We start from the raw sequence: 26319 nt of genomic DNA on the forward strand, positions 1-26319 counted from the left end.
GATGAAAAAAAAAATACAGTGCCCTCAATTATCCTATAATCATTTCCCCTTGGCTTGTAATGTTTTGTCGTTCCTCAACTCTATTGTGAGTATACTTGTCAATCAAATGACATAATAGAAGGAATCAACTTTAAATTTTTGAGTTTAATGTTAATTCTCTAGCCCCTTCTGAATAAGAACAACAAACCCTCCCTCCCTCTCTCTCCTCTTTCTTCTTTGAAGGATCATTTCTCGAACACCTTGCTAAATGGGAATTTGAACTGCAAGAATAGTTACCTGTGTATTTAATTTCCTTGGTTGATCTGGAAAGCGGAACTCAGTGTTTACAATAAAAATTCCTATGTGTATTAAATAAAAGAATTGCATTTTGATTCTCCAGTTACATGTATGACTCAAATATTTAGCTTTCCAGTCAACTTCTAATTTGCCAAGAGACAAGTGTGTTATATGGTGGATTTGAACAGGTATGGCTCCACAGATTCATGTTTGAATGCTTGGAGTGGTAGGTACTATTTTTAGGAGGTGTGGCATTGCTGGAGAAAGGGTGTCACTGTGCAGGGCAGGCAGGCTTTGAGGCAGCCTTTGAGCCACACCCAGGGGGACCATCTCTCCCTGCTGCCTATGAATCAAGATGTAGAACTCTCAACTCCCTCTCCGGCACCATGTCTGCCTGCATGCTGCCATGCTTCCTGCCGTGATGGTAATGGACTAAAACCTCTGACTATAAGCCAGCCCCAGCTAAATGTTTTCCTTGGTAAGAGTTGCCAGGGTCAGGGTGTCTCTTCACAGCAACAGAAACCCTAACTAAGACATGTATCTAACTCATGTTTCCCGAGAGCTCAAGTTCTCACTGGTACAATCACTGCCTCTGTACCTTATCTTGCCCAGTTTCACCCCTGTTAAGCCTTTTCATCCTCCCATTAACAACAGAAAACCGAGGCAAAGTGAAGTACAGTATCTTGCCTAAGCACAAACCAACAATAAGTGGCGGGCCGGGAGTCTACGATATTTTCCCTAACTTCCCCTGACCCTCTGCAATTCTAAAAGTAGGGCAGGGCCCACCTCTCTCACCATACCAGACAGAAAGGGCAGACATTTAGAATCTACCACCGATATGTGGACTTATCTGATACAGCCTGCCCTAGTGATCCCGCCTATGGACAGTCTAACACTGTCCACATATGCTTGAGTTCTTCTAGAAGGTCACTCAAAGCAGGTTCTTTCGTGGAACAAAGTCCACATGAGCATGTGGGTGCTCCTGGGGGATGCTCTAGTGGGGTCTTCATCAAGCTCCCCATGTTGAGTGATGACCCAGGCCCAGTCCCTTCAGGACAAGATATGCAATCAATGGCCTCAAGTGGCCCTCTTGATAGTTATGCTTGGCGACATAAACATCTTCAGATATTCCATCGTTTCCCTCGTGCAACGGAAAGAGTTGTTCTAGTACTAATTACTCCAGGAGTTAAAGCAGAAGGATCACTTGAGCCCACGAGTTTAAGAGCCCAGGTGATCCCATTTCCCAAAATGAACAAGCAAAAAAAAGGAAGTTTCTCAGAAAATGAAAACATGCTCTCAAAATCAAATTTTTGTTTTTTAACTTAAAGTAAGATTTACTTAAAAATTGATGAGTGTGTATGCCTGTATGCCTGTGTGTACATATGTATATATATATGTGTGTGTGTGTTCGTATGTATGTATGCACACACACACGCACACACACACACACACACACACACACACACAGATGTCCCCAAAGGCCAGAAGAGGGTATGATATCCCCCTGGAGCTGGAGCTGCAAGCCTTTGTGAGCCACTGGATATGGGAGGTGGGAACTGAACTTCTGTCCTCCGCAAGAACAGCAAGCACTTTTAACCACGGAGCCATCTGTCCAGTCCTCTATGTCTATGTCCTCAATTTCTATCAATGACCAACCCACGACCAAAATGCTGTCGTCTTTTCTTCCACTCACAACAGATCTAATCAATGACAAAAACTTTGGCTACCTTTAGCGACACTTGGCGCAAATATCAACTGTCTCATACAACAATGATGAAGAAACAAATGGGAATATAAAAATGACAAGCAAATCACCCTTGTTATTGTTGAGAGTAAAGACCACATTGGCACAAGGCTTGCATAGAGACTGACCACTCCGTTACTTCAGCTGGGACAAGTCAAGTCGTAATTTTTCAAAACAACGTCCATGAAAGTTCCTGAGGAGAGCTCTATGGTCTGTCCATCTGGCAGAAGAAGCTTTACGAAAGGCACTGTCTGCCTTAATTTCATCTTCAACACACAGAACTCCATGGGATCCTTAGCTAGTGGAGGTGGCCATGTGTGATGCCCAAGCCTTTCTCTCTTCAGCGGGAAGGAAAGGTATTGACTAATTTAATGAGCCAGGAGCAACCTTGCTATTTCTAAGCTTCCCTGGGCTTCCTTCCACCCACACTGGTTCTTAAACACAATAGAGAATGTTCTGGTACAGTTGCCAAAAAGTGGGCCTTAGCTCAAAGACCTGGTAGGAGAGTCCTAGGGAATGAGGCTAAGGGATGGGCCACGGCAGTGGCAGAGCCAGTCAGGGGCAGTTCGCTCTCAGCAGATCCGCGTCCTTGGGCTCCTTCCCCGTATCCATTTTCAAGCAGTCAGCGCCCACGTGTTTGCCCGGTGAGTCACAGCTCAGCTAATGACCGGAGCTGAGGAAGGGCTGCACAGGACAAAAAGCACTGAGTCTTTCTTCTTGGTCGCCATCTGGACTTGTACCCAACTCGGTTCTGCTGAGGAGAAGGATCAAGTAAACTAAATTTGAGCTGCCTCTACACGTCTGGGTTGCTAGAACAGCACGTTTCTCTCAGGCTTAAGTGACATCAGAGCACAGGTTACTGTTAACTTGCATGGTGGTGAAAAAATGATGGAGTGTCTCTCCCCTTTGATAGTTCATTTAGATGAAGCCTCGGCTTCCCGAGGGCTGCAGGGTTAAGTCTACTTGGGAGATGTGGGTTAAGAGGAGCAGGACTATTGGGCCAGCTCAAACACTGTAGACATGCAGCAGGCGCTAGCTGGGAAAAGAACCTTGAATCATTCAGGCCTTTCTTTTTAAGAAAATACCAAGTGTTCCACGTTCAGAAAATTGCTGTCTTCAAAGCGCCACCTGAGCCAGCAGCACCACAGTTCAGAGACAGGATGGTTACATCTGCACTGAGGTCTTGAGATTGCTAGGTGCCCATGGGATGCAAAAGCTTATTTCTCTTTGCCTGGTGATATTCTCACACCGCTCAATGTTCAAAATTGAGTTTTTGAGTTTTGGATTTCTCTCTTTCAGGGGGACTCAGGAGACTCAAGCAGAGGAAATAACAGAACGAGACCATCAAAGCTGGGCCCAGACGTGGTCTGCCTGGCACAACTGAATATTATATTTATGAAACAGTCAATTCCTTTTGCTTTTCTGGAAGGCACAAAACATGCATAATAGACTCAGGTTATTTCTGAAGATGGGGAAAATCTCAAACGGAAGCAGGTGACTTTACAAATCATCAGTGGCCTGCATGGCTCCATGCCTTCCCCATAGGCAATAAATGGAGAAAGTCAGCTAATGATATAATGACATTAATATGCTAAGATATTATCCGAAGAATCAATATGTAAGAAACTAGAAGTAAAAAGCTGTTTCTCCTATGCCCTAATAAGTACACAGTAATCCCAATGGCTTTAAAATATCAATATAAATAAATAACTACCATTTTACAAAATTCTTTTTCGTGTTCTGTCTCCGGGTTATTCTGGGTCCTTGGTGCTCTATTTTTTCTCACCAAAGGACATTCTAAGTCCCACAATGAAGTCCCAGCTTCATCAGTGGAGCAGTGGCCAGCTTCCCCTCTGTCCATATCCTGAGGAAATGGGAGAAAGAAGCAGGCCTGGGGCTCTGTGCTTCTGTGGCCACCAGGACTCAGGACACCCAAATCTAACTCCTCAGAGTTCAAGCAGCAGACCCAATGGCCAGGTTTATGGCCACATTTCACAAAGAATGGGCATGAGAAGAAAGTCTGCAAAGACATAGGACCTGTCTTGGTTACTGTTCTGATTTGTAACAGAACTCCATGACTAAAGCAACTCTTTCTTGCCAAAGAAAGAGTTTGATTGGGCTTATGGTTTCAGAGAGTTAGACAGAGTCCACGACAGTGGCAAAGCTCTGGCAGATGGAATAGCTGAGAACACACATCTTGATTCAGAAGCAGGAGGCAGAGGGTTAACTGGGAGTGGAAGGAGTCTTTTGAAAGCTTCAAAGCACATCTACAATGGCATACCTTCAACAAGACCATACCTCCTAATCCACCAACTGGGAACCAAGTATCCAAACATGAGCTTTTGGGGGCATTCATTCTCATTCAAACCCCTGAAAGGCCAAATGGTGAGGCGGTCCTGGAACACAGTGAGAATTCGCTACTATAGAATGTGGGGCCTTTTATTTCTATAGGATTGAACCAAACAACTCCTCATGTGATAATATCAATAAATTGAGATTTAAATTCAAACCCTTCACCATCTCTGGGCAACCTGGGGGGGGGGGGTCAGGATTGATTTCCTGATCCTGGATTTCCTTGTTTTAAGTGGGAAGAGCCTCTGAAACCGGAACAATGTTCTCAGAAAATACTCAATATGCAGGGCACACAGCCTGTATGCAGGACTAGGCTAAACTTTAGTATTGACTGATATGCTTGAAGAATGAGACTATGTCGATGCAGACCTGATAAAATGAGATGATTTTTTTAAAATTTCTATTCAGCCCCTAAGGTATTAGGGGTTTTTGTTATTGCTTCTTTTGTCTCTCTTATATTTACCTCACTTGAACACGCTGCCCTTCCTCCATGGCCAGAGGAAGCCCATCAGAAGGCAAGGTGGTCTCTACCCGCTGATGACCTTTGGCTTTATTTATTTGGGTGGACTGTGACTAAGATTGGTTATTAGACCAGCTGGTAACACTACTTGCTCCTGATCTTTGCTGCTTCTGCTGCAAGATCAACCCAGAGCAAGAAGCTATTTAACTGGGATCATACCACAGAAAAAAGTTAATCACCAATGCACAGCTAAGCTGTCAGAAAGTAAGTAGTGATCATTTGATACAAGAGACCTGACAAGTTAGCAATATTCAGAAGAGAAGTTCAGTGGTGCAGGATCAGTTGTGTAGAGGAAGCCCTCAATGTGTGTGTGTGTGTGTGTGTGTGTGTGTGTGTGTGTGTGTGTGTCTTTGCTCTCATACTGTCCAATCCCAGCACTTACTCTCTTCCTGGGTCCCCTTTGGGTGGGTGCAGGGAGATGCTTCTGTAGCTCTAAACTTGCCCTTTATCCCTCTACTCCTAGAATTCCCATTTGGTTTACATGTCTCCAATAAAGACCTTTACAGTAGCCTCACAAATCTTGCTTCTGGTCCTGAATTCTCTGGATCTCTTCCAACACCAATTTTAGTTCTATATTTCTGAAGCTCTCTGGACATCTGTAGTAATCTCAAAGTTGACATGCTCAGAGCCAAACTCACTAATATTTTCTGATTGCTATATATCCATCCAACCATTTATTAGCACTGAGACAAGTGCTAGGGATGAGGATTAAACATTTCTTGGTTTTAGGAGCTCACAGTGTGACTCAAATTAGACTTAGAATTTATGAGTCAAAGAAGATAAGACTAACCTATTCCCAATATTCACAGTTCCTTGGTATATAATGAACCTGCAGCCAAGGGAGACCAGACGGCTAGTTTAGGCCATATTTACTATTTGCAAAGCCAAGGCTCAGACCAGAGCTATTAATTTGCCAATTTCTATCAAAGATGTCATAACTCCTCCAGTCACTCCAGTGAGATCTACGGCCCTTATACTGTCTCAATCTCAGTGACTAATCAAAAAGCGTGCTGTGTCTTCCTTTTGATTATGGCTCATATCTGCCACCTCCTTTCCTTTCTAATCACCCCCTCCCCGGGCTGTTCCAGGTCACTATTATCCTCATGATATCATCCCGATCTTGGCTGAAGACCTGCTTATTATGCCCCTTGTCCTCCACCACCTTCCATCGACTGACCTGTACCATCCAATGCTCCCTCTATCCACTCTCCTCCAATTCAAGCCACACATGGATATCAAGGTAAACTTTCCAAGCCCTGTTGAGCACACCTCTCTCCTGCAATGGGTCTCAGATCTTCATCAGCACTGGCAAAACTGGGACCTACAGAATGTCAGCTCCAATGGGTGTTCTGTGCGAGGGATCTGCTCCCAGGGAAGTGGTGTTTGAACTCTTCCATGTGGACAAACACTTTCTCTTTCCCCATAGTTTTCCCCAAATTTGCTTGACCCTCCAGAAGAGCATAGTGGGAGACAGGGAGCTGTAGGCTGAACATGATAGGCCACCTTCCCTCTGCTCACCCAAGCAGAAACTGTTCTGCTCACTGTCTTCCATCCTGCTGTAAACAGAATGTTTCCTTTCCCCATGGCTTCCACGATCTCTCTAACTGGGAACACTCCCCTCCGTCTTCACTTAATTAAACCACAGCTTTGTGCCAATGTCTGGTTCTGATCTCTTCTGTGCTGTGGGATTTCCTCTCTGTGTGCTGTGAATACCAATGGTTAATAAAGAAACTGTCTTGGGTCTGTGCAGGGAATAGAGGTAGGCAGGGAAATCTAAATTGAATGCTGGGAGGAAGGAGAAGCCATGTAGCCCTGCCAGAGACAGATGCCGGAACGTTATCCAATAAGCCACAGCCACTTGGTGATACACAGATTAATGGAGGTGGATTGAGTTGATATGTAAGATTTAGTCAATAAGAAGCTAGAGCTAATGGGCCAAGCAATGATTTAAGTGATATGGTTTCTGTATAATTATTTCAGGGCTGAGCAGCTGGGAACCAACAAGCGGCCTCCTTGCAACAAAATAGTCCCAACATGGCCAATTAAAATTCACTTAAAACCTGAGGGAGTTTGGGAAGGAATTCGAGGCACAAAACAAACAAACAGACAGACAAAAAACAAAGTTAAGCATGGCTTAACGCCATGGCTCCGTTAAGAGGGGTTTTCCTGATTCAGCGGTAGCAGAAAAAAAAAAAGCCATGGTTTTGAAACAGTTTCCCCACCATGGGCCATGCTGCTAGCACGAACTCTGACCCTTTTGGAAGGCCAAATATTTAAATGGGTTTTGTAATATTAAGTTGGGGGCATCACCCCAGCCCCTGGCATTTATTCTTGGGGTGCCAATGGAGTGCCAATGGAGCAGAAAGCTCCATCTCAGGCCCCCTCCCCCCGGGAGTTGCCTTGAGCTGGACTCCACCTTCAGGAAAGCCTGCTAAACGCTGATTCCTCCCCAGGGAGGGTCAGGACCACTCCACAGGCTATTTAAGCTCACACGGGAAAAAGGAACACGTGGTCATGGGTTTTGCATCATCTCTCCCTCTCTGTCTTCTCCCCTGCCCCATGCTCCCAGCGGATGCTATGACTATCATTGGTTAATAAAGAAACTGTCTTGGGCCTGCGCAGGGAAAACTAAGCTGAATGCCGGGAGAAAGGAGGCACAGGACTAAGAATTATACATCTACAACATCGATGGTGCTAAGGCTGAGAAATTCTGCTATATAGTCAGACTAATCTGGGCTAAGTTTCCAACCACAGACACCAGTTGCTTGGCCATAAGCCAGCTATGAGATGTAAGTGCTCTCATTTCCTTATTTTTATATGGGGCTTTAATTATATATTTTGGGTTTGTTGTAAGGTGATATATACACAAATGCTACATCCTGGGCAATTGGTAAGATGACCACCGTGACAGGTGGACAGGAAGCGTGACCTGCCAGCATCCTTGTCACCGGCCTCCACGCAGTGTCTCTAACGTCGGTCACATCAGTCTCAGGGCTCGCCGCGCCAGGCCCAGAAGCAGCCCTGCACCCCTGCTTGTGCTCACTAGATAATCGGGTTCTGTTTGGTGCTCACCAGGGGCTCGATGGTGAAAATGTTATCCAGAAACAGCATGCTGTCTCCTCGCACCAGCTTCCTCTGGTTCTCGAAGGTGCGGGAGAGAATAGAGAGGCGTTCTCGGAGCGAAGGATCCAAAAGGCACTCTTCCAGAAACATGTCGGTTTCCTGCTTTTCCTCCTTCGTCAGATCGTCACAGACCCTAAAGAAAATGAGGAAATAGAAGGGTCACCGTGGGACTCCCATGAAGAGCTGTGGGCAGGAACTCGCTTCCAGTCCCCTCTCCTGGGACTGTCCTTACACCTCCTGGGAGGGGGGTCCCTCCTTGCCCTGAGTCTACAATATGTAAGTGGGTGACTTTGTGTTGCCTCCTCAGAACTTTCAGAGGCCGAGTCTGACGATCCCTTGTCACCTCCTTCCAGAAGTTCTCTGGGATTTCTTTCCCACTCAAGGCCCTTCTGTTTACTTCTGAGCCAGCATGTATCTGAACAAATATTTCCTTTTAGGTAATTGTGTTTCCCATGCTTATTTTTAAATTATTTAACATCTGCTCTGCTCTCATATGGAGAGGATGACTTTGTTCCTGTTAAGCTTGTCTTGCTTTAATTCTTTCCTAGCTGTTTGTTGTCTAGGGAATAGAATGTGGGGCTGGTGAGGGCTGGGTTTAGATACTGATTTTACGATCTATTTCCTAGCTCTGAGACTCTGGGAGCTTCCCAGTTCCTCTAAGCCTTGGTGCTTGTTCCCAGAAAACTAGAGGTGATGGGAGCAGAGTTTCTAACCTGAGAGATGGGGCTTAAAGGTGATTCGGGCCTTGGTTCAGATCCCAGCACAGAGCAGGTGCTCCATCAGTACCATCTTTCTGCCTCTGTCAGGCATCGGCCTTCCTAAGATGCCAAGCTTTTAAGATGCTTGAGCCACGCCCAGAGATGCCTCCTTCACTTACTTCCCAGTTCTCACTGTCTACCATGGTCAGTGAGAGAACAGCCTCTTCCAAGCCTCTCCTTGCAGCCCTCACCTTTCCAGATGACCCTGCAGACTGGCCTGCACTCTCCCCTTGGGACACTTGCTCCTGTTCCCAGCACTGTGATGCTGTGACCCAGGTGACGGCACATCCTTAGCAAGGGAGTGCTGAGTGGGTGTGTGAGGTCACTGAGTTCCTGTCTCAGCTCTGACTTCCTAGATGACCTCATACAAACCAGAGGCTCCATTTTGTCAAGTGGTTCTTTTAAATAACTTCAGTGTTCTGAGCCCTTTGTCTATATCACACAAGGAAATCAAATAAATGGATCTGGCGTGTTCTGGATCCAAGGAAGAAAGCAGCCTACATTTCCCTTGTACTGCTAGGTGGGAAGCAGTATCCAAGGTAACCAGTCCTCCTAAGCCACTGGCCATACCAGCTTGGGAAGCAAGGAATCCAGTTCTTTTTTTATGTTGCTAGTTGACAGCTATCTGAGAGACTTAGAAATTGCACATCATTTGTGTGGTTGTTTGGATGAGAATGGCTCCCATAGGCTCCCATATTTGAATACTTGGTCTCTGGTTGGTGAAACTGTTTGGGAAGGACTAGGAAGTGTGGCCCTGTTGGAGGAGGTGTCACTGAGAGCAGGCTTTGAGGTTTCAAAAGACTCAAAAGACACAGGTCATTCCTAGTGTGCGCTCTGCCTCCTGCTTGCAGTTCGAGATGTGATCTCAGCTGTTCCTGCCCCCATGCCTTCACTCCACCATCATGAACTGTAAGCCAAGCCAAACTTTTTTAATAAGTTGCCTTGTTTGTAGTGTTTTATTACAGCTATAGAAAGCAACTAATACCATTTCAAGTGAGAGACTCCACTTGCAGCAGTAAATTCTACAACAATCACAGAAACAAAGACCCAGCTAGATTGACCTTCTTTGAAGGACAGGGAAGAAAAGTGGTCTGTAAACTCCATATAGGAGCTTCAGATCCCCTGGAACTAGAGTTATAGATGGCAGTAGACTCGTTAAAATATATTCTGGAGAGAGAAACCCCCAAATTTTTTGATTTAAAAAAAAAGCAAGCAAGGGGGAAAAACCATACTCGTTTTGCAAAGGAATACATTTACAGATACTAAAATATTCCTTAGGTTTTCTCTGGGTCATATGATTAGAACTTATTTTTATCATAATCACAGATGTAATTAAAAAAACATTTATACTTTAACAACATGTTTCTTTTAAATTAGAAAACAAGTTGAGTTAAAAATTCAGTGTGGTCTTCATCGAGATGTGACCACTGGGATGCTTCAACACATGGGCCTTAGGAGGACCTTCAAGACCTAAACTATAATAAACAAGAAGTTATGGAATGTCTCACAAGATTGCCTAAATACTATCCCGAAAGTGGAAACCAGAAAAAGCGACCAGGGCCAATTTCAATGGCATCGTAAAGGGGAAAAATACTGAGGCAGAGGATTGGACACTCACATCCAGCTGTGTATTTACAATAGAAGACAGTCCTAAAAGTCACTTGCTGTGTTTTATATGCCAATAAAGTACCAATTATGTCTAACAAAAAAACAAAACAAAACAAAAAAATTCAGTGTGGATCAGGTCTCAGATCGGAGCACTGTGGAGTTTTTCGCAAGAGCCTGGGATGCAAACCCAGCCCAGGGTTCCACCGCCAGAAGAGGCATGGGTTGCAGCAAGACATCTTGTAGCAGGAAGAACAAAGGGTGAGATACATACCCAGCACCAGAAAGGGCTTCCCTCTCATGTTGTAGGGTATTTTGTCGCAATGAGACAAGTAACAAATAGAGTTGGTAACTGGATGCTGAAGCGACTAAACAGTAAGTTTCCTGGCCTTCAGAGCTGGGAGATACACTTCCAAAGCTGCCTATAACACGAAAGAGTAAGTGGAGACAATGGGGCCATCACCTCCGAATGGACTGTGTGACCCTAGATAATGGTGTGACGAATGCACGTCTAGAGTCTCCTGTCCTGTTTATCAGGTGCCATTTCTATCTTCAGAGTGTTTTTTTTTTTTTAATGAAACCAGGAAGGAGCCCCTAAACATAACTGAAATTAAATTCATTACAGTAACCCAGGTGGCAGGCTCAAACATCAATTAAGGTTGAATTAACTAGAGAGATGTGGTCATTTCGTGCACCTGAATGCCGTGAAATAAATCCCTGCTAACCACAGTATGGGGTTGTCCGTTGAGGTTACTGTGAGGTCTTGAGCAAGTGTAGAATTAGAGCCACCTGCTCTTGAAACAATGACTTTGACCCTGCTGGAGATTCTAGGAGCAAAAATCCATAAAAGCCCATACTGAGTCTCTGAAAATGGGGAACGTGAGGAGAATGCGGCTGGGAAAATCTTGCAGAGCGCACTTGCCCAGACACAGCTGAGCAAGAAAGGAAGGATGAGGTCCTTTCTGAAGAGATTAATGTCCTTTCTGGCTCCAGAGAAACATCAAAAAATAGATCAAAAAGGTGATTTCTTCAAAAGATCCTTAATTTCAGACTCTAAAGGTGTTCTGTTTGCTGGTTTTTAAAGAGAAGAACAATTTTAAAGCTCAGAACTTCTTCCTAGAGGAGGGGCATCTTCATGGCCAGAACCTGGAGCCTGGCAGTAGCCCCATATTTCTCAGACCAGACACATGCCCAAGGGTTCCAACACTGTAAGACAGGCAAGAGAGGAAGGTCATCCTTCCCAGGATGGAAGAGGGAGAGGCTGAAAGTCCTCCACTGGGAAAAGAGACAACCAAATCTTGGCTCTCCAAGATTCTGTGGGTGAGATACCATGATGAATGGAACAGAAGTTGGAGCCATTTGTTAGAAGGGTTGGCATTTTATAGGGACCTTTGAGCAAGTTTCAGTACTTGCAGGTGAACGGCTCAGGATGAGATGGAAGCCACTTTGCAAACAGACAGCTGAGAGAAGACAGTGGAGTCTCATTTTGTGGAGTAACACTAACCTTCTATTTTAGGTCCCTGGGATGCTGAAAAGGGAAGTTTTAATCCCTGGAAGTGCGTCTCTAATTAAAGACACGTTCCCTCTATGCTAAGCTCAGGACCAAGGTTGACGCTTCTCTCTGCAGTTTAAACTAGAGATGCTGGTGGAGGAAAGGAAGATAAGCAAGAAGCTGTTGTCGGCCTCATCAGGAGCAAGAGATTCACATATACAAAGGACTGGGTCAGGGACTTCAGCATGGGCCTTGCTGGAGAACATGAGAGGCATTCTCTTGCTGGTTCATGACCTTGCTACTGTTTTGGGGGGACTGGGCAGACCTCTGTTCTGTGTACTGCTCATGTATGGCCTTGGGTACAACCTGAAGATGTGCAATGAAAGAGGAGACCACGACCTTTTGCACAAGTACCACCATCACACTCGCTGTTGAGTAAGAAGCACCTGCCTTGTTCTAGAAAGAGTAGCTGGCAGTTATTTCGGAGACAGGGGCCCCAGGTGAAAATAATGGTATGAAAGTTGAGGCATGCTTGGGAACGCATTGAGGAACAGAAAAGGGAAAAGGGAGAAGGGCCACTGTTGGTCGAGCTAAAGATCAGGCATAATGCGGCTTGCTTGGAAGAAGGAGAGAAGGCAGGGTCGCATTCAGTAGACTTTTTACTTAGAAAAATCAATCTATTTGAGGGAACCACAAGGTACCTTGATATATGTCACCCCAAGAGAAAGTGAAGACAATCCTATTCAGAGATCAAAAGCCACTGTTAAGTTTGTTGTTTAAAACCTGTGCGCAGGGCTGTGATCACGGTGAGTGCAGATGCCACCATGGAGAGCTAACTGATTCTTCTGGCCATACACCTACAAGTGGTGTAGAGAAACGATATGGATAGAGAAAATGTGGTGTTACTGCACAGCGGAGCCCCTCCAGCCACAAAAGAAGGATGCAGTTAAAACATTTGCAGGAACACAGCAGGAACTGGAGGGCGTCATGCTAAGTGAAACTCATCAGCCCCACAGACACAGTGCTGCATACTGTCTCTCCTATGTGGAGGCTAGACCAAGGAGACATAAAAGGACATGGAAACTAAGATGGAGACTACGAGGATGTAAGAGAGGGAGAACAGGAAAACGTGGGCGTTAATATAATCAGCATAATCAAAGTTCACTAGACACACATCTGAAGTGGAGATGCCATAAGAAAACTTATTTTATACAATAGACACACGGTGAACAGTGGGACTGGGGCTGGGGCGATGGCTCAGCTGATAAAGCACTTGTCATGCAAACAGGAAGTCTGGAGCTCATTTCCCCAGGACCCAGTAGAAAGCTGGGCACAGGATGCTTGCTGCTAATCCCAGCACTGGAGATGTATAAGTAGGAGAATCCCTGGGGACTGCTGGCCAGTCCAGCTAAGTCCAAGGGCTCCAGGTTGGTAAATGACCCCATTTCAAACAATAAGGTATACCTCTATAGAGTGACTGGGAAAGATAACATCACCCTCTGTCTTCTGTATGTGCATGTACACATACATTCCTGAACACACACACAGCCAGGCCAGAGACATAGCTCAGTTGTTAGCGTGCTGACTTTGCACACACAAAGTCCTGAGTTGAATCCCAGTACTTGATACAACCAGGCAAGATAGCATATACCTGTAAACTTTGCTATGAGGAGACAAGAGGCAGGAGGATTAGCAATGCTAGGTCATCCCTGACTACTTAGTGATGGTTGAGGTCAGTCTTGTCTCAAAACAAGACAACAAAGAACCCAAGCAGCCAAACAAACAAAACAGGTAAAAAAAAATATATATTTTAAAAAAAAAAACTAGGAGTATGAGTGTCAGGGGAAATGAGGTGGAGACAGAACTTGTGTCTGAAGTTCTATTCTGGATGGTTTGGCACCTTCCATACCTACCATTTCCTTCCTTCCTTCCTTCCTTCCTTCCTTCCTTCCTTCCTTCCTTCCTTCCTTCCTTCCTCCCTCCCCCCCCCCCCCCCCCCCCCCCCCCCTCCCTCCCTCCCTCCATCCCTTCTTTCCATTTAACTTTAACTGTTAAAATTTAGCTTCTAGACACTCTTTGGACACTGGCCTGGTACCAGTCCCCACAGCCCCCGCCCTATGGAGAAACGGTTGGACTTAAAGCTGCATTTTCTCCTTCCCTGCAAACGGCTCCCCCAGGAGGGCGGTTGCAGCAATGCTGCTGTTACTCCCTTTGCCGCTTCCCCTGGCTCCACTCTGGCTCCAGCTTTAAACCTGCTTGGCCTTTCCAGCTGCTGCTCAGCAGACATCGTTGCTGCAGAACTTCCTTCTAAGAATTTCCCACTCTTATTAGCAATTATTAACTGTACATGAGTGGGTTTCATTGTGATCTTTCATAGTTACGCAATATTAATAATTGAAGAAAAAAACCATCATCGGCATGCCTAGGCCATGAGGTCCGGTGAGGTTTGCAGGCAGGAAAGGCTGTTCTTTCACGGGCGATCCTGTGGTGAAAGCTCGTCACCTGGATCTTCTGCCCACTGTGTCCCCTCATTGTCCTGGATCCTTCTGATTCAATTAGGTACAGGGCACTGGGGGGGCTTCTGCCAGCTCTCCAGGGGTCTAAGACTTTCACTTTTATTCCACCCTAACGCGGTTTTAAACAAAGCCTTGAAGCCTCCCAGGGCTAATCCTTCATGGCAATGGAGAGGCAGAGACTGCAGTAAATTGTAATGAAAGCAGCAGCGGTGTTAATTCAGACAGATCTAAGGAGATAAAGTGAGTGCAGCTTCAGACAGGCAAAGATGGGGTCAATCAAAAGAAATGTCCAGGATGCGACCATGAGGCAGGAGCTAAAAGCTGGCTGGTTTTACATTTTTCTAATCTGCTGCTATTTGAATGATCATTTTCTCTAAAATAGACTACTAAAGATTCCACTAAGAAATCGTTATTAAATTACATGGTTCAGAGAGATTAGGCAGTGTTGTGAAAGCCAAAATATAAAAATCATTACATCTAAACCCTTCTTTTCCTTCCTTCTATTTTCTGAAAATATCTTTTTATAAGGGGGGGGCATTGATGCCAGTCCAAAATGGATTATTTGGGGGACTCACTGTAAGAGCTGATAAATTTGGCCAGGGCTTTGAAAAGTTATATATATTTGTACATTAGTGCTTAAGAAAACAGTAAAGAATGACATATTTTTAAAACTAATTAAGTTTCTAATTATTCTACACTATAACCAGGTTAAGTCTGACTGAGCATCTGCAACACTTGATGCTACAAGGCTCCCAAAGAGCGCCCACACTGGAGCCAGTTTCTCAAGGTTGGACATTATTTGTGGTGGTTAAGAATTTACCATAAATTGTGCTTCCCGCCCCTCCCCCCAGATTAACTGGTTTTATCCCATTGTACCCCTGCATTGCTACATAGAGGTGGTTTCGGATACAAACCTATATTTTTCTTTGTCTTCCTCTTCCTGTGTAGCAAATATCTTCCACTGGAAATGGGCAATGATATTAGAGCGGTTATGAATGGTTATCGTCCGCTGATTGGCCAGAGATATGTACGTTTTCTCCATGATCAAGGAATTCTTGTCCAGTCTTATATTCACATCTATGGCAGCTCCATAGAGACGCACAAACACCATCTCACCTAGGAATGAGCAAGGTAGAAACACACGAAGATTTATTCTAGGGTGGGGAGCTGGCTCACTTGATAAAGTACTTCCCAGGCAAGCATGAAGGCCTGAGTTCAGTTCTTCAGAATCCACGCCCACAAAAGCCGAGCATATGTCCAGAAGCCCACAGCTGGCCAGGAGGAGACAGATGAATTCCCGAGGGTTCTCTGATCAGCCAGTCGAGTCAAAGTTGAGACCTTGTCTCAAAAAATAAGGTGGACAGAGGAAGCCAGCTGACCCTGACCTCTGACCTGCACAGGTATGCACACACATAAAAGACTAACTCTAGAATGATAGATCTGGCCCTTAAGAAAAAAAATCAAGATGAGGTTAGGGAATATAGAACAACCATCACATATTTTACTCTCCCCGAGTCCATCAATCCAGAGTCAGATATGATCAGAAAACTTAATTATGGCCTTTCGTTGAAGTTACAGGAAATCAAACTATCTTTTTTGGTCATTTTAAGAAATATAAACCACGCAAAATATGAATTGTTATGGAAGGTTATCTAAGGACTTTCTTCTTCACAAATACTTTTTGGGCTTACAGCTTAGCCAGGAGGACCGTGTGCTTCAGAATCATAAACACCTGCCTCATCTTTAGCTACAGCATGATCTAGTTTCTGGTTCTAAAAAGATAGAGGCAAATATATTTGGGAGGAGCTGATCATCACCAGGGGATTTAAGTCAGAAAACAGAGTCAGTACGTTAGAAACTGGAAACTGCCTGAACAGAATCACATATCCAAACAATAATGACAATAGCACACACAGTACTGTGCTGGGTTAGCACACACACACACACAGAGAGAGAGAGAGAGAGAGAGAGAGAGAGAGAGAGAGAGAGAGAGAGAGAGAGAGAGAGAAAACTACCGGGAGATAATTTTAAAGGGATATCAGGAACATCTTCCCTTAGCAAGGCAATGGTTGTGGACTGCTGCCGAGTCACAGGCAAAGAGATCAAAGGGGTCTCAAAACAGGAAAAGAGCCAGAGACACTACTGTTAGGCGTCCTCCCAAAACACCAAGCTAACAGCCATAACACACATGCAGAAGACCTTTGCAGACACATGCAGGCCCCATGCATGCCATTTCAGTCTGCAGAGTGAAATTTAATAATTGGTGAAAGCTCACGGTTCATCTCATTCGCATATTCTTAATTATGGATGACACTGAGTTCCATTATACAAGTTAATAAATAGATGAGACAAAAGGACCTTCACTGTAAATCCTGGTACTCAAAGAGTTATGACCCCAAGATGACGGTGAACTAGAAGGAGCCTGGTCCTAGTTTGCCGTCAGAGAGCTTGCTGAAGTTGCCTGCATCTTGCAGAACACTTCACTTCGAGTTCATGCCATTCCCTGGTTCTGACCTGAGATAATGGAAAGAAACAACTCATGTGAAGGCGTCTGCATCCAACTGCGCACAGCCAAATATAGTGAGGCTGGTGAAGAACTGCAGCTCTTCGTGTTAGAACCAGCGACACGTGAAAAACAGAAATGGCTCACCAAGAACAGACAGAGCCCACATGGCAGTTAGACTTAGCACGTTCATAGAAACCCCTGGATGATCTTGAAGCTGTGCCCAGAGAACAGGAGATTGAAAAGGGATCTCAATGTGGGGAACAGTCATACTCTAGGCCTTACAGAGAAACAATAAAATAAAATGACCTAAATTTTAGAAAAGACTGCAGAGGAGAAAAAAAAAAAAACAACCTTTAAAGAATATCAATAATAAGAGAATTTTGGTTTTTTTTAAATGAAAGAAATTAGTGAAATGAAAAATGGCTCATAAAATATAAACAGTGGCATGAGGAAATAACATGAGGATAGGGGTCTCATGAGGATCTCAGCAAAGCAATGGCTATATATACCCAAGACGACATCTCAAGAGGTGATGGCTAAGAATTTATACCTAAATCTATAACAATAAAACAGAAGAAATCAAAGATAAAACCCTGGAAGCAGAAAGAGACAAGACATCACTTTCAATGGATCCACGGGCAGAATTATAGCTGATGTGTTAACCAAGACAGCAAAAACTAAAAGTTAATGGAAGGTCATCTTCAGCCTGACAAACGGGAAATGTGACAAAAGCAGTCTATAGGATTTTTTCCGTTTTTAAAGTTTTGTCTGAAAATGTCATTATTTTGTCTTTACCTTTTAAGATATTGCAACACTGAAATGCCTCAGTTTCACCTGTTTTCCTCCAACACTTTAACGATGCCGTTCTGTACCTTCTAGCTTTCCTGATGTCAGCTGGAGAGTTTGCCAGGGATTACGAGCATTCCTTTTAAGGCAAAGTGTCTTTCCCCCCCCCCCCCCGGATCCTTTTATACTGCTTTCTTTGCGTTTAAACAATAGTGTGCCTACATTTGCTTTTCTCTCTTTGTATGAAAATGTGTTGAGTGCCATGAATATATGGATGAACATAAGCTAATATTTTTAGAAAATTCTTAGGTAATATATCTTAAAACACTTTCAAAAATTTCATTCACCTTCTTTTTCTCTACCTCTGAGGCTTCAGTTACACACATGTTGATCTTTTGACTATGCCCTGTATGCTTCTGCTTTGTTATTTTTCTTAAACACTGCTGTTTCTTTCTGTATCTCATTTTGAGCATCTTTGATGGGCCTACATTTAGGTTCATGGATCCTATCTTCCTCCTTATCTCTTATTCTTCTGCTAAACTTATATGACTTTTAATTTTCAACACTATATTTTTTTCAGTATAAAGTTATTAAAATTTGGTGAATATAAAACAAGTGACTACCAGGGTAAAGATATCAAATGAAAAAATTAGCAATCATATCTGTAGGAGGCATAGCTTAGAGAAAGTGTTGAGGAAAGAGGAAGCAGAATTGTTAAACATGGAGGCTTATTTTCTTCAAGGGAAGGAAAAGCTGCCTGTCCACCTGGAAAGAGGGAGTGAATGTCATCTAACAACCTGGTCATCTTTTCACTGTTCTATGGAGGCAGCCTTTACCGGAATCCCCCAAAATCCTGAGCATTGTTTAGGCCCTGACCTGAGCTTTACCGCTCAGTGAACAGAATCCATCCTTATGAAAGAGGGTCATGCACTTTGTATCAATATACTCTCTCCTTATGCTCATTACAAATGCTTCCTCTTTAACCCCTGACCCTGAGCACTGTTTGTCAATAGAACTCATTTGATTATAAAGGACACAAATGCTTTGCTATAGAGGTGTATTTTGCAAGAGGGTTTGAAGCCACCCCTGAAGCTTTGGTGTGATAATTGTTATGAGAAATCTTTTCCCCCAAACTTTTACTGTTTCTATGAGTAAGAGAAATAAACTCCTTGGCCAGACTCTGAAAGTTTTGACCCAGCACCTGCTAAGGTGGCACTGACCCAAGTCTCACTCTTTCCTGCTAGCTGTGAGGCTTGCAGGGACCCTGGCATACACCCACTGCTGCACTAAAAGGGTGATACTTCATAACTAGAGGAGTCTACTTCAGGAATGGGAAAGTGGCTCTTTATTAGAAATGGATAAATACATCATAAATCAAAGGAAGAAGTGATATGTCCTTCATTGATGCTGGAAACAAATTTGCAAAATTCAAAATACATTTTTAAAAATCTATAAAGTCTGCATGTGCCCCAATCTGATAGAGGAGAAAATAGGGAGTAGGCCTGAACTCATTAACACTGGAAAAGACTTTTTGAGCAGCACCCCAGAAGCAAAGGCATAGAGAACAATTGATAAGTGAGGCCTCGTGAAACTGAAAGGCTTCTGTACAGCAAAGAGGAATGGAGAACAAAACCTTTACCAGTTATACATCTGACAGAGGCAATCTAGAATATAAAAAACCACTATGGCTAGATAGGTCATATATCCTGAAGATCCTAGCACTACTAACCTGCTAAATGGGCATAGTATTAAAGTGACTTCTAACGACTTAATTGGTGCTAAACCCATTGATCAGTGCTTCTCTCAACCCTCATCAAAGAAGCTTCTTTTTAGTAGATGGTAATTAACACAGAAACCTACAACTGGCCAAAGGACAAAGAATTAATAAGAAACTATGGAATCCTTGGCCCCCAAATGAGACATCATCCCAGGGCTCAGGGATTACTGCAGAAGGAAGCACAAAGAGAGTGATCAGTAGAAGAGGATGATTACAAGGAAAGAGTGGTTTCCAGACACAACAGGCCAGCTGGGCTCCTAAACTAACAATGGCTAAGATAACACACACAAGACCTGCATAAACCAATGCCAGACCACATCCTGGTTTGGAGAGGGGAGGAAGGCAGGAAGTCCCACCCCTAGGGACTAGTAGCTACTAGTAACTGATAGCTGGGGGGAGGGAGAGTCAGTTTGCAGTGAGTAGAACTATACCACACATACCATACAAAAGTACTCAGGCAGCAAAAATTGTATTTGATAGTTTTTTGTTTGTTTTTAAGATGACACAAAGTTGGGTGGGTAGGGAAAAGGGTGGATATGTGAGGAGTAAATATGATCAAAATACACTGTCTAAAATTTTAAACAAACTAAAAAGGAAAAATATATCTTTAAAACCAAGAAGACAGTTCAATAGACTAGGACAAGATTGCAAACCCAGAAATACAAAAAGGTGTTATATGTTTGAAAATATGTACAAATTTGCTCTAATAAAATACACACAAGTGAAGTCAAATTTACTTTAGCACCTTCACAGCATAAATATAGACACTAAATTGGTTAAAAGAAAAAAAGTGTTTGAAAATGTAACTTCTCGTCAAAGGGGAAGGAAGCACGACAGCCTACTCGTCTCTATTCCTGGAGTGAGTCTGGCAACGCGGCTCAAACCATCAGTCAAAATGACCACACCTTGGCTGGGCCTCATCTCAGGGACTCTATCCCGGAGACGGGCTGGAGCACGAAATTCAGGGGTGTTTAATACTGAGCTGCTACTAATAAGAACGGAGTGAGAAAGCACAGTTAGGGCAGGAGAAGACGGCTAGACATTGTTCACTACCTCTAAAACTAAGCAGGAGCCTCCTCTAGCTCAACTTCAGGGATCCGTGAGGGAGACCACTGTCGATGCCAAAGTCAAGTATTCATTTTCATACCACTAAAAGCAGAGCTCTGTGTGGGTATGAAAAGCACAGATGTGAGGAAGGATCTACAGATGCATTATTTAGTGGGAAAACACATGCATAGAATGATTTATATTGTATTTTATATTCTGTGTACAGAAGGGAAATATTATGCATTCACATTTGCATTTATTTGCATAAAAACTATCCAAGAAGCTAATAAAATGATAGTGGGTTGATAAATGGGAAGATATGAAAGCAAGAATTTTAAATGCATACTTTTTACAGTGTTTCTTTAGTTTTTAAGCATATGATTATGTTACTCATCCAAAATTTTTAATGCAAGAAAAATACTGTAGGGCTTTCAATAAACAGGTAAAACTGCTAGGCAGCCCAACAATGCAATAAATGTAAAATGAGATGTCATCCCATCAAGCAAGTTAACAAAAATTCAGCAGTTTGACAGTGCCCCTTTGGTACCATATTGGCAAGGATGTGGAAAACAAAATTTTTCATGTATTGCTGAAGAAAATATAAATTCATATAATTGCTTAAGTCCATTCACTTACTACTCAGGAAAACTTCATATAAAATGTCTTTGTAAGCCAGAAAATGTACCTATAGGCATTTATTCAAAAAGAAAATCTCATCCAGTTGTAGGACATTGTACAAAGATGCTCAGGGCAACACTCCCTGTGATAACAGCCTAAATATTCAGAAGAATAGACAACATGTGGTACTTTTGGATCTGAGGAGATGGCTTGCTCAGTAAAGTGCCTATTATGTAACTATGAGGACCTGAGTTATACAGTGTCTGCATAAAAGCCAAGCATGGTGGTGTGTACCTTTAAACTTAGCACTGGAGGTGCAGAGACAGGCAGACCCCCGGCACTTACTGGCCAGCCACTCTAGGCAATCAGTACCTCTAGGTTCAATGAGAGACCCTTTCTCAAATAATAAGGACGGCACTAGACAAAGACACCCAACATTGACTTCTGGTCTCCATATACATGCACATATATGCTGTGGTTTTACCACAATGGTTTTACCCTGTAAAGATTTGTTTCTTGTATTTGTTTAATAAAATGCTGACTGGCCAGTAGCCAGGCAGGAAGTCTAGGTGGGGCAACCAGGCAGGAAGCAGAGGCGGGGCAAGGAGAACAGGAGAATTCTGGGAAGAGGAAAAATTCAGTCTGCACTCGTCACCCAGACACAGAGGAAGCCAAACACAGAGCAAGCAAGATGTGACTGCCTTGATGAAAAAGGTATCAAGCCACAAGGCTAAAACAGACAAGTACGGGCAAAAAGAAATACAAATGTACCATTCAAGGAGAAAAAGACGCCAGGAAATTTAAAGTTGGAAGCAAGGCTTGCGTAGAAAAAGATGAAAAATTTAGTTAAAGGTCTGATGAAAATAGAATAAAGAGAGCGGTGTCCTGGGGCAAGACTCTTCCCAGCTAAGCTTCCAATAAGCAAAGGGAAGTGCCTATGGAATTTTCTGCTCTTAAAACAAAGGTAATCTTATGCTACAAAGGAAGGCTTATCCAAATGTAATTCAAGGAGGGGGCTCAGGCTGCATCCTAAGCAAGCAGCTGAACTTGCTGCATTAGACATGTGGTTCTAGCTTCAGAGGCATAAAGGATACACGTATAAAGAGATTGCAGAATCCTCTTCTACAGATAAGAAGAGCCACTGAGGCCAGGTGTATGGCAGGTCCTGAGAGGTCATTGCATGCGGCTGTGAAGATGCAGCCTGGATTGTGTTGGAGACCCCAAGACCTTAGAGGTTGCATGCAGGAAGCGTGCTGCAATCAGGAAATCAGGGAGGTTGGAGACATCTAAGCCTCTTGCCATCAGACACAGAGCTACAGGCTGGAGTTTTCACTGCTGGGTTTCAGTCTTGCTTTGGTCCAGTATCTCATCACTATGCACCATTCCTCCCTTTTAGACTGACAAAGGATATTGTGTGCCATTGTAGGTTGGAAGTATGTAATTTGCATTTTGATTTTACAAGGGGCTACAATTAAGAGAATGGTTTGAGTCTCAGAAGAGACTTTGGACTTTTAAACCGTGTTGAGGCTGTTATAGACTATGGGGACTTTTGGAGTTGAACTGAATGTATTTTTGCATTATAACTCCAAGCCTGTTGGGGCCTGGGAGTGGAATGTGCTGCTCTGAATGAGAACAGTCCCCATCAGCCATTTGAATGCTTGGTCCTGAGTTGGTAGGATGTTTGAGGAGGATTAGGAAATATGGTCTTGTTGGAGGAGGTGTGTCACTCGGAGTGGGCTTTGAAGTCTCAAAAGCACACAGCATCTCCAGTTAGCTCTTCCTCTGTGCCTCATGTTTGTGTCTCAAGATGTAAGCTCTGAGCTGCTACCCCAGCATCCCCCCTGCTTTCCTGCCTGCTGCCATGATGCTCATGGACTCGCCCTCTGGAACTGTAAGTCCCCAGTAAACTCCTTCTTCTATAATTTGCCTTGACTGCGGTTTCTCATCACAGAAATAGAAGAGTAAATAAGACAAGGGGCAGGGAGGAGGAAGGACTCTTCTCTTGTCTCCAGACAGTCAGAAAATTAGCTTTTGATACCCATTTGCCTAGAGACAACTTTTAAAAAGGCTCTCCACGCCCTAGCTATCTAAGCAGCAGACTTGTGGGGATGCAGAGGCTGTGTGGGTCTGTTAACTCTCTGTGTCCTTGGACTCCCTGCTCCTACTCTGGTTCCCTTTCTGGTGTTGAGTGCCGCAGTGCAGGTTAACCAGAATCATATATTACATCCTGAGAAAAATAAATTTTATGGAAGTTCTCATTACATTTTGCCAAGTTTACTACTATCAATCAAGCAAAGCCAAACAGGAACAGAGCTAATTTTCCAAAACTAAACGTGAAGCCAGCTGTGTACCCAGTACATCCCTGACTGTGGCTTCAGGAGTCGGAGACAACAGAGGATGCAGATATAGAAAATAAAATACATGGGGGGGAGCCATGGAGTCTCAAGGGGACAGGCTAGTGACGGAGAGTGAGTGCTTCTCATCGCTCGGTCACAGCGGAGTCAGATTTACCACTGTCAGTGCAGACTGCTCCACCAAACTCCTCATCAGCACCCTTTGTTTGGGAGCTGAAACAGAGCAATCCGAGCTCACCAGCTACGTGAACTACTTTTCTTGTCTTTGACTAAATGCCTGACAGGATACAACTAAAGTGAGAAAGGATTTATTTATAGTTTGCGGGGATATAGTTTATGTGGTGGGGGAGGCATAAAGGCAGGGGTATGAAACCGCAGGTCACATAGCATTTACAGTCAGGACTCAGAGGGCAGCCAGGAGGTAAGGCTGGGTTACAGGCTCTCAAGACCATACCCACTGATACATTCCCCTAGGGAGGCTTTGTCTCCTAACAGTCCTGCAACCTTCCCAGAACACCACCACCAGCAGGGGACCATAAGCCTATGGCACATTTTAAATTCTAACCATAACTCTAGCACATGGGTGGCGAAGATTAAAATTGCCATTGCTCTGCACCAAAGGCAGCACAGATATGTAAAAGGGGCTCTAGCTTAGATCACACCAGGAACTTGGCTTCAAGCTCAGGCCTTACATAGATACAGTCATTAAATGACCCTGGGTTATGTGTACTCACTCATCTCTGAAATGAAAATAAATAAATAAATAAAAGTCCTCTGGATTCCACATCCTTCTCCAGGGTCTAGCCTTGTAAGTGGGTAGAACTAGAAAAGATGATATTGAGTTAAGTAACCTAGACCCAGAAAGATCACATGCTAACACTCATCAGAGGCTCCTAGCTCCTTCAAGATCTGTGGCTTTCCTAGTCCTGGGTGGCTGGCTAGATTTCCAATACCAGGCATGATTTCCTTCTTGCTGAGTGAGTCTTAAGTCCAACTAGAGAGCCGTCGGCTACCATTCATGTATGCACGCCACTAGATGATACTATAGGTTCTCCTGCCATGCTGGTCATTGTTGGGGTTCATAGACATCACAGCTGGGCAGGACGGTTGGTGGTTTTCCTCCTTCTGGTACCCTGAAAGCTGGCCCGCAGAGAGGAGGCATTCTGGTCAGTTCCAGCTCAGGGGCTTCTGGTCCCTATATCTGAAGTCCATGATATCCTCAGCCACTGGGGCTTCTGCCTTCTACCTGTGGGGCTAAGCAACCAAGGGCAAAAGCAATAGTCTATCATGATTGGGTTTCTCTTGGACATCCTGATCAATCACTCAAAACAGGACTTCTCAGGCCTAGTTCGGGGGTCTTGTGAGAAAGTGTTTGAGTTCTGGAGATCGTATTGTCAGCCCAGATGAGACAATTTCATTTTAGCTGCATATGCATATTTATACACAGACCTACCCCCGTATATTATGCTATTCAGGCAGCTGACTGATAGTGGGATCCCTTAGGACTTTCCCAGCAATCGTTACTGTTATTTTGCTCTCCCCTTGTATTTATTCCCTTCCCCTCCTTAATCACAACCAATTCCTCACTATATTCTCTTTTTGGTATTTCTTTATTAGCCTTCATAGGAATAAAAAAGAAATATGTTATAGCTTTAGAAAGAAAACCAGATAAAATATGCATTATATAAAAATAAAATGCATTATATAAAAATATAATAATAACCCACCATTTTGCCTTTGGGGGAAAAAGCCTACGTCCCCATGTCTGGCTCTAGACTGAAATATCGCCTCTTCAGTAAGAAACGTAAGACTCTAAAGCCACTGAGGAGGTAGGTCCATCAGCTCGACTTCCCAACTATGCCAGTGGTTAATGTCACCTTTCAGGTGACAACCACCTCACCAGGCATTGATTTCTGTTTCTCTGATTCATCCAAGTAACCGAATGTTCAGGGGAAAAAAAATGTCTTTTTCTGTCAAACAAAGCTGTTTTGTGAATACCAGTCTCTCTGGGAGGCCTCAGATTACATAAACTTCCTCGACACCCGGCTGAAAATTTCAGGACTTGAGCAGCTGAGCAGCCATTTGTTAGTCCTGCAGCAGCCATGTGCTGTTTCCACATCTCAGTTTGATTGACATAAATCTGAGGTTTCCATACATGCGTGTAATGTGTTTTGTGCAAACCCTCTCTCCATTCCCTTCTTCCCAGTTCTACTTTCCCCGCCCAGCTTCGTGAGCTCATTTTTAAAAACCCACTGAGTCTCTTAGTGCTGCCTGTATACACGTGGATGTAGGGCATCCACCGGAGCACGAACGGCCTCTCAGAGGCTGCACGCCTGAAGAAAACAGGCTCCCTTCCCTGACCTATGGCCTCCATCATTGGCAATGGCTGCCAGTCACCTGGGGCTGGTGATTAACACAAAGACGCACAGCTGGTCATGCAGAGATAGAAGGCTGTGGAGGGCTAAGGTTTGAACGCGAATCTGTACCACTCCCCTTCCCTGAAGGCTCAGAAACATCTCAGAAAAGCCAGAGGTGTGGGGGCTACCACACACTGCCTACTTTTGTTTTGTTCTTATGAATAAAACCTTGAGAAGTTCTACGTGTAATCTTTTCTGCTGCTGTGAGTATATAATAAAGCTAACAATCATTTCTGGGTAAAACCAGCTGCCTAAGCAGACTTAATTTATGATGTGGGAATGATTTCTTACTAATAAAGAAACTGCCTTGGCCCATTTTATTGGATAGAAAATTAGGTAGGCGGAGTATACAGAAGAGAATTCTGGGAGAAAGAAGGTTAGAGGAAGAGTCGCCATGATGCTCCCGCTCCAGACAGACGCAGGTTAAG

The 26319-nt window shown here is 43.9% G+C and overlaps 1 protein-coding gene across 10 annotated transcripts in view; it reads right to left on the minus strand.

Annotated features, from left to right (window-relative positions):
* Window positions 1–26319, minus strand: part of Hydin (HYDIN axonemal central pair apparatus protein) — a 326725-nt gene that overhangs the window by 230650 nt on the left and 69756 nt on the right. For all 10 annotated transcript variants that reach the window (XR_007592102.1, XR_007592103.1, XR_007592104.1 and 7 more), the window contains exons 8-9: window positions 15301–15502; window positions 7965–8148 (exon numbers count right to left, since the gene is read on the minus strand). Coding sequence is in view for 4 of the 10 variants with exons in the window: in XM_050144333.1 (XP_050000290.1) it covers window positions 7965–8148; window positions 15301–15502 (386 nt within the window). In the remaining 6 variants the exon portion in view is untranslated. The remainder of the gene's footprint in view (window positions 1–7964; window positions 8149–15300; window positions 15503–26319) is intronic.

This window comes from Alexandromys fortis, unplaced genomic scaffold, assembly GCF_014885135.2.
Source record: "Alexandromys fortis isolate MF-2015 unplaced genomic scaffold, M_Fortis_MF-2015_v1.1 scaffold_1, whole genome shotgun sequence".
NCBI classification, from domain to species: Eukaryota; Metazoa; Chordata; class Mammalia; order Rodentia; family Cricetidae; genus Alexandromys; species Alexandromys fortis.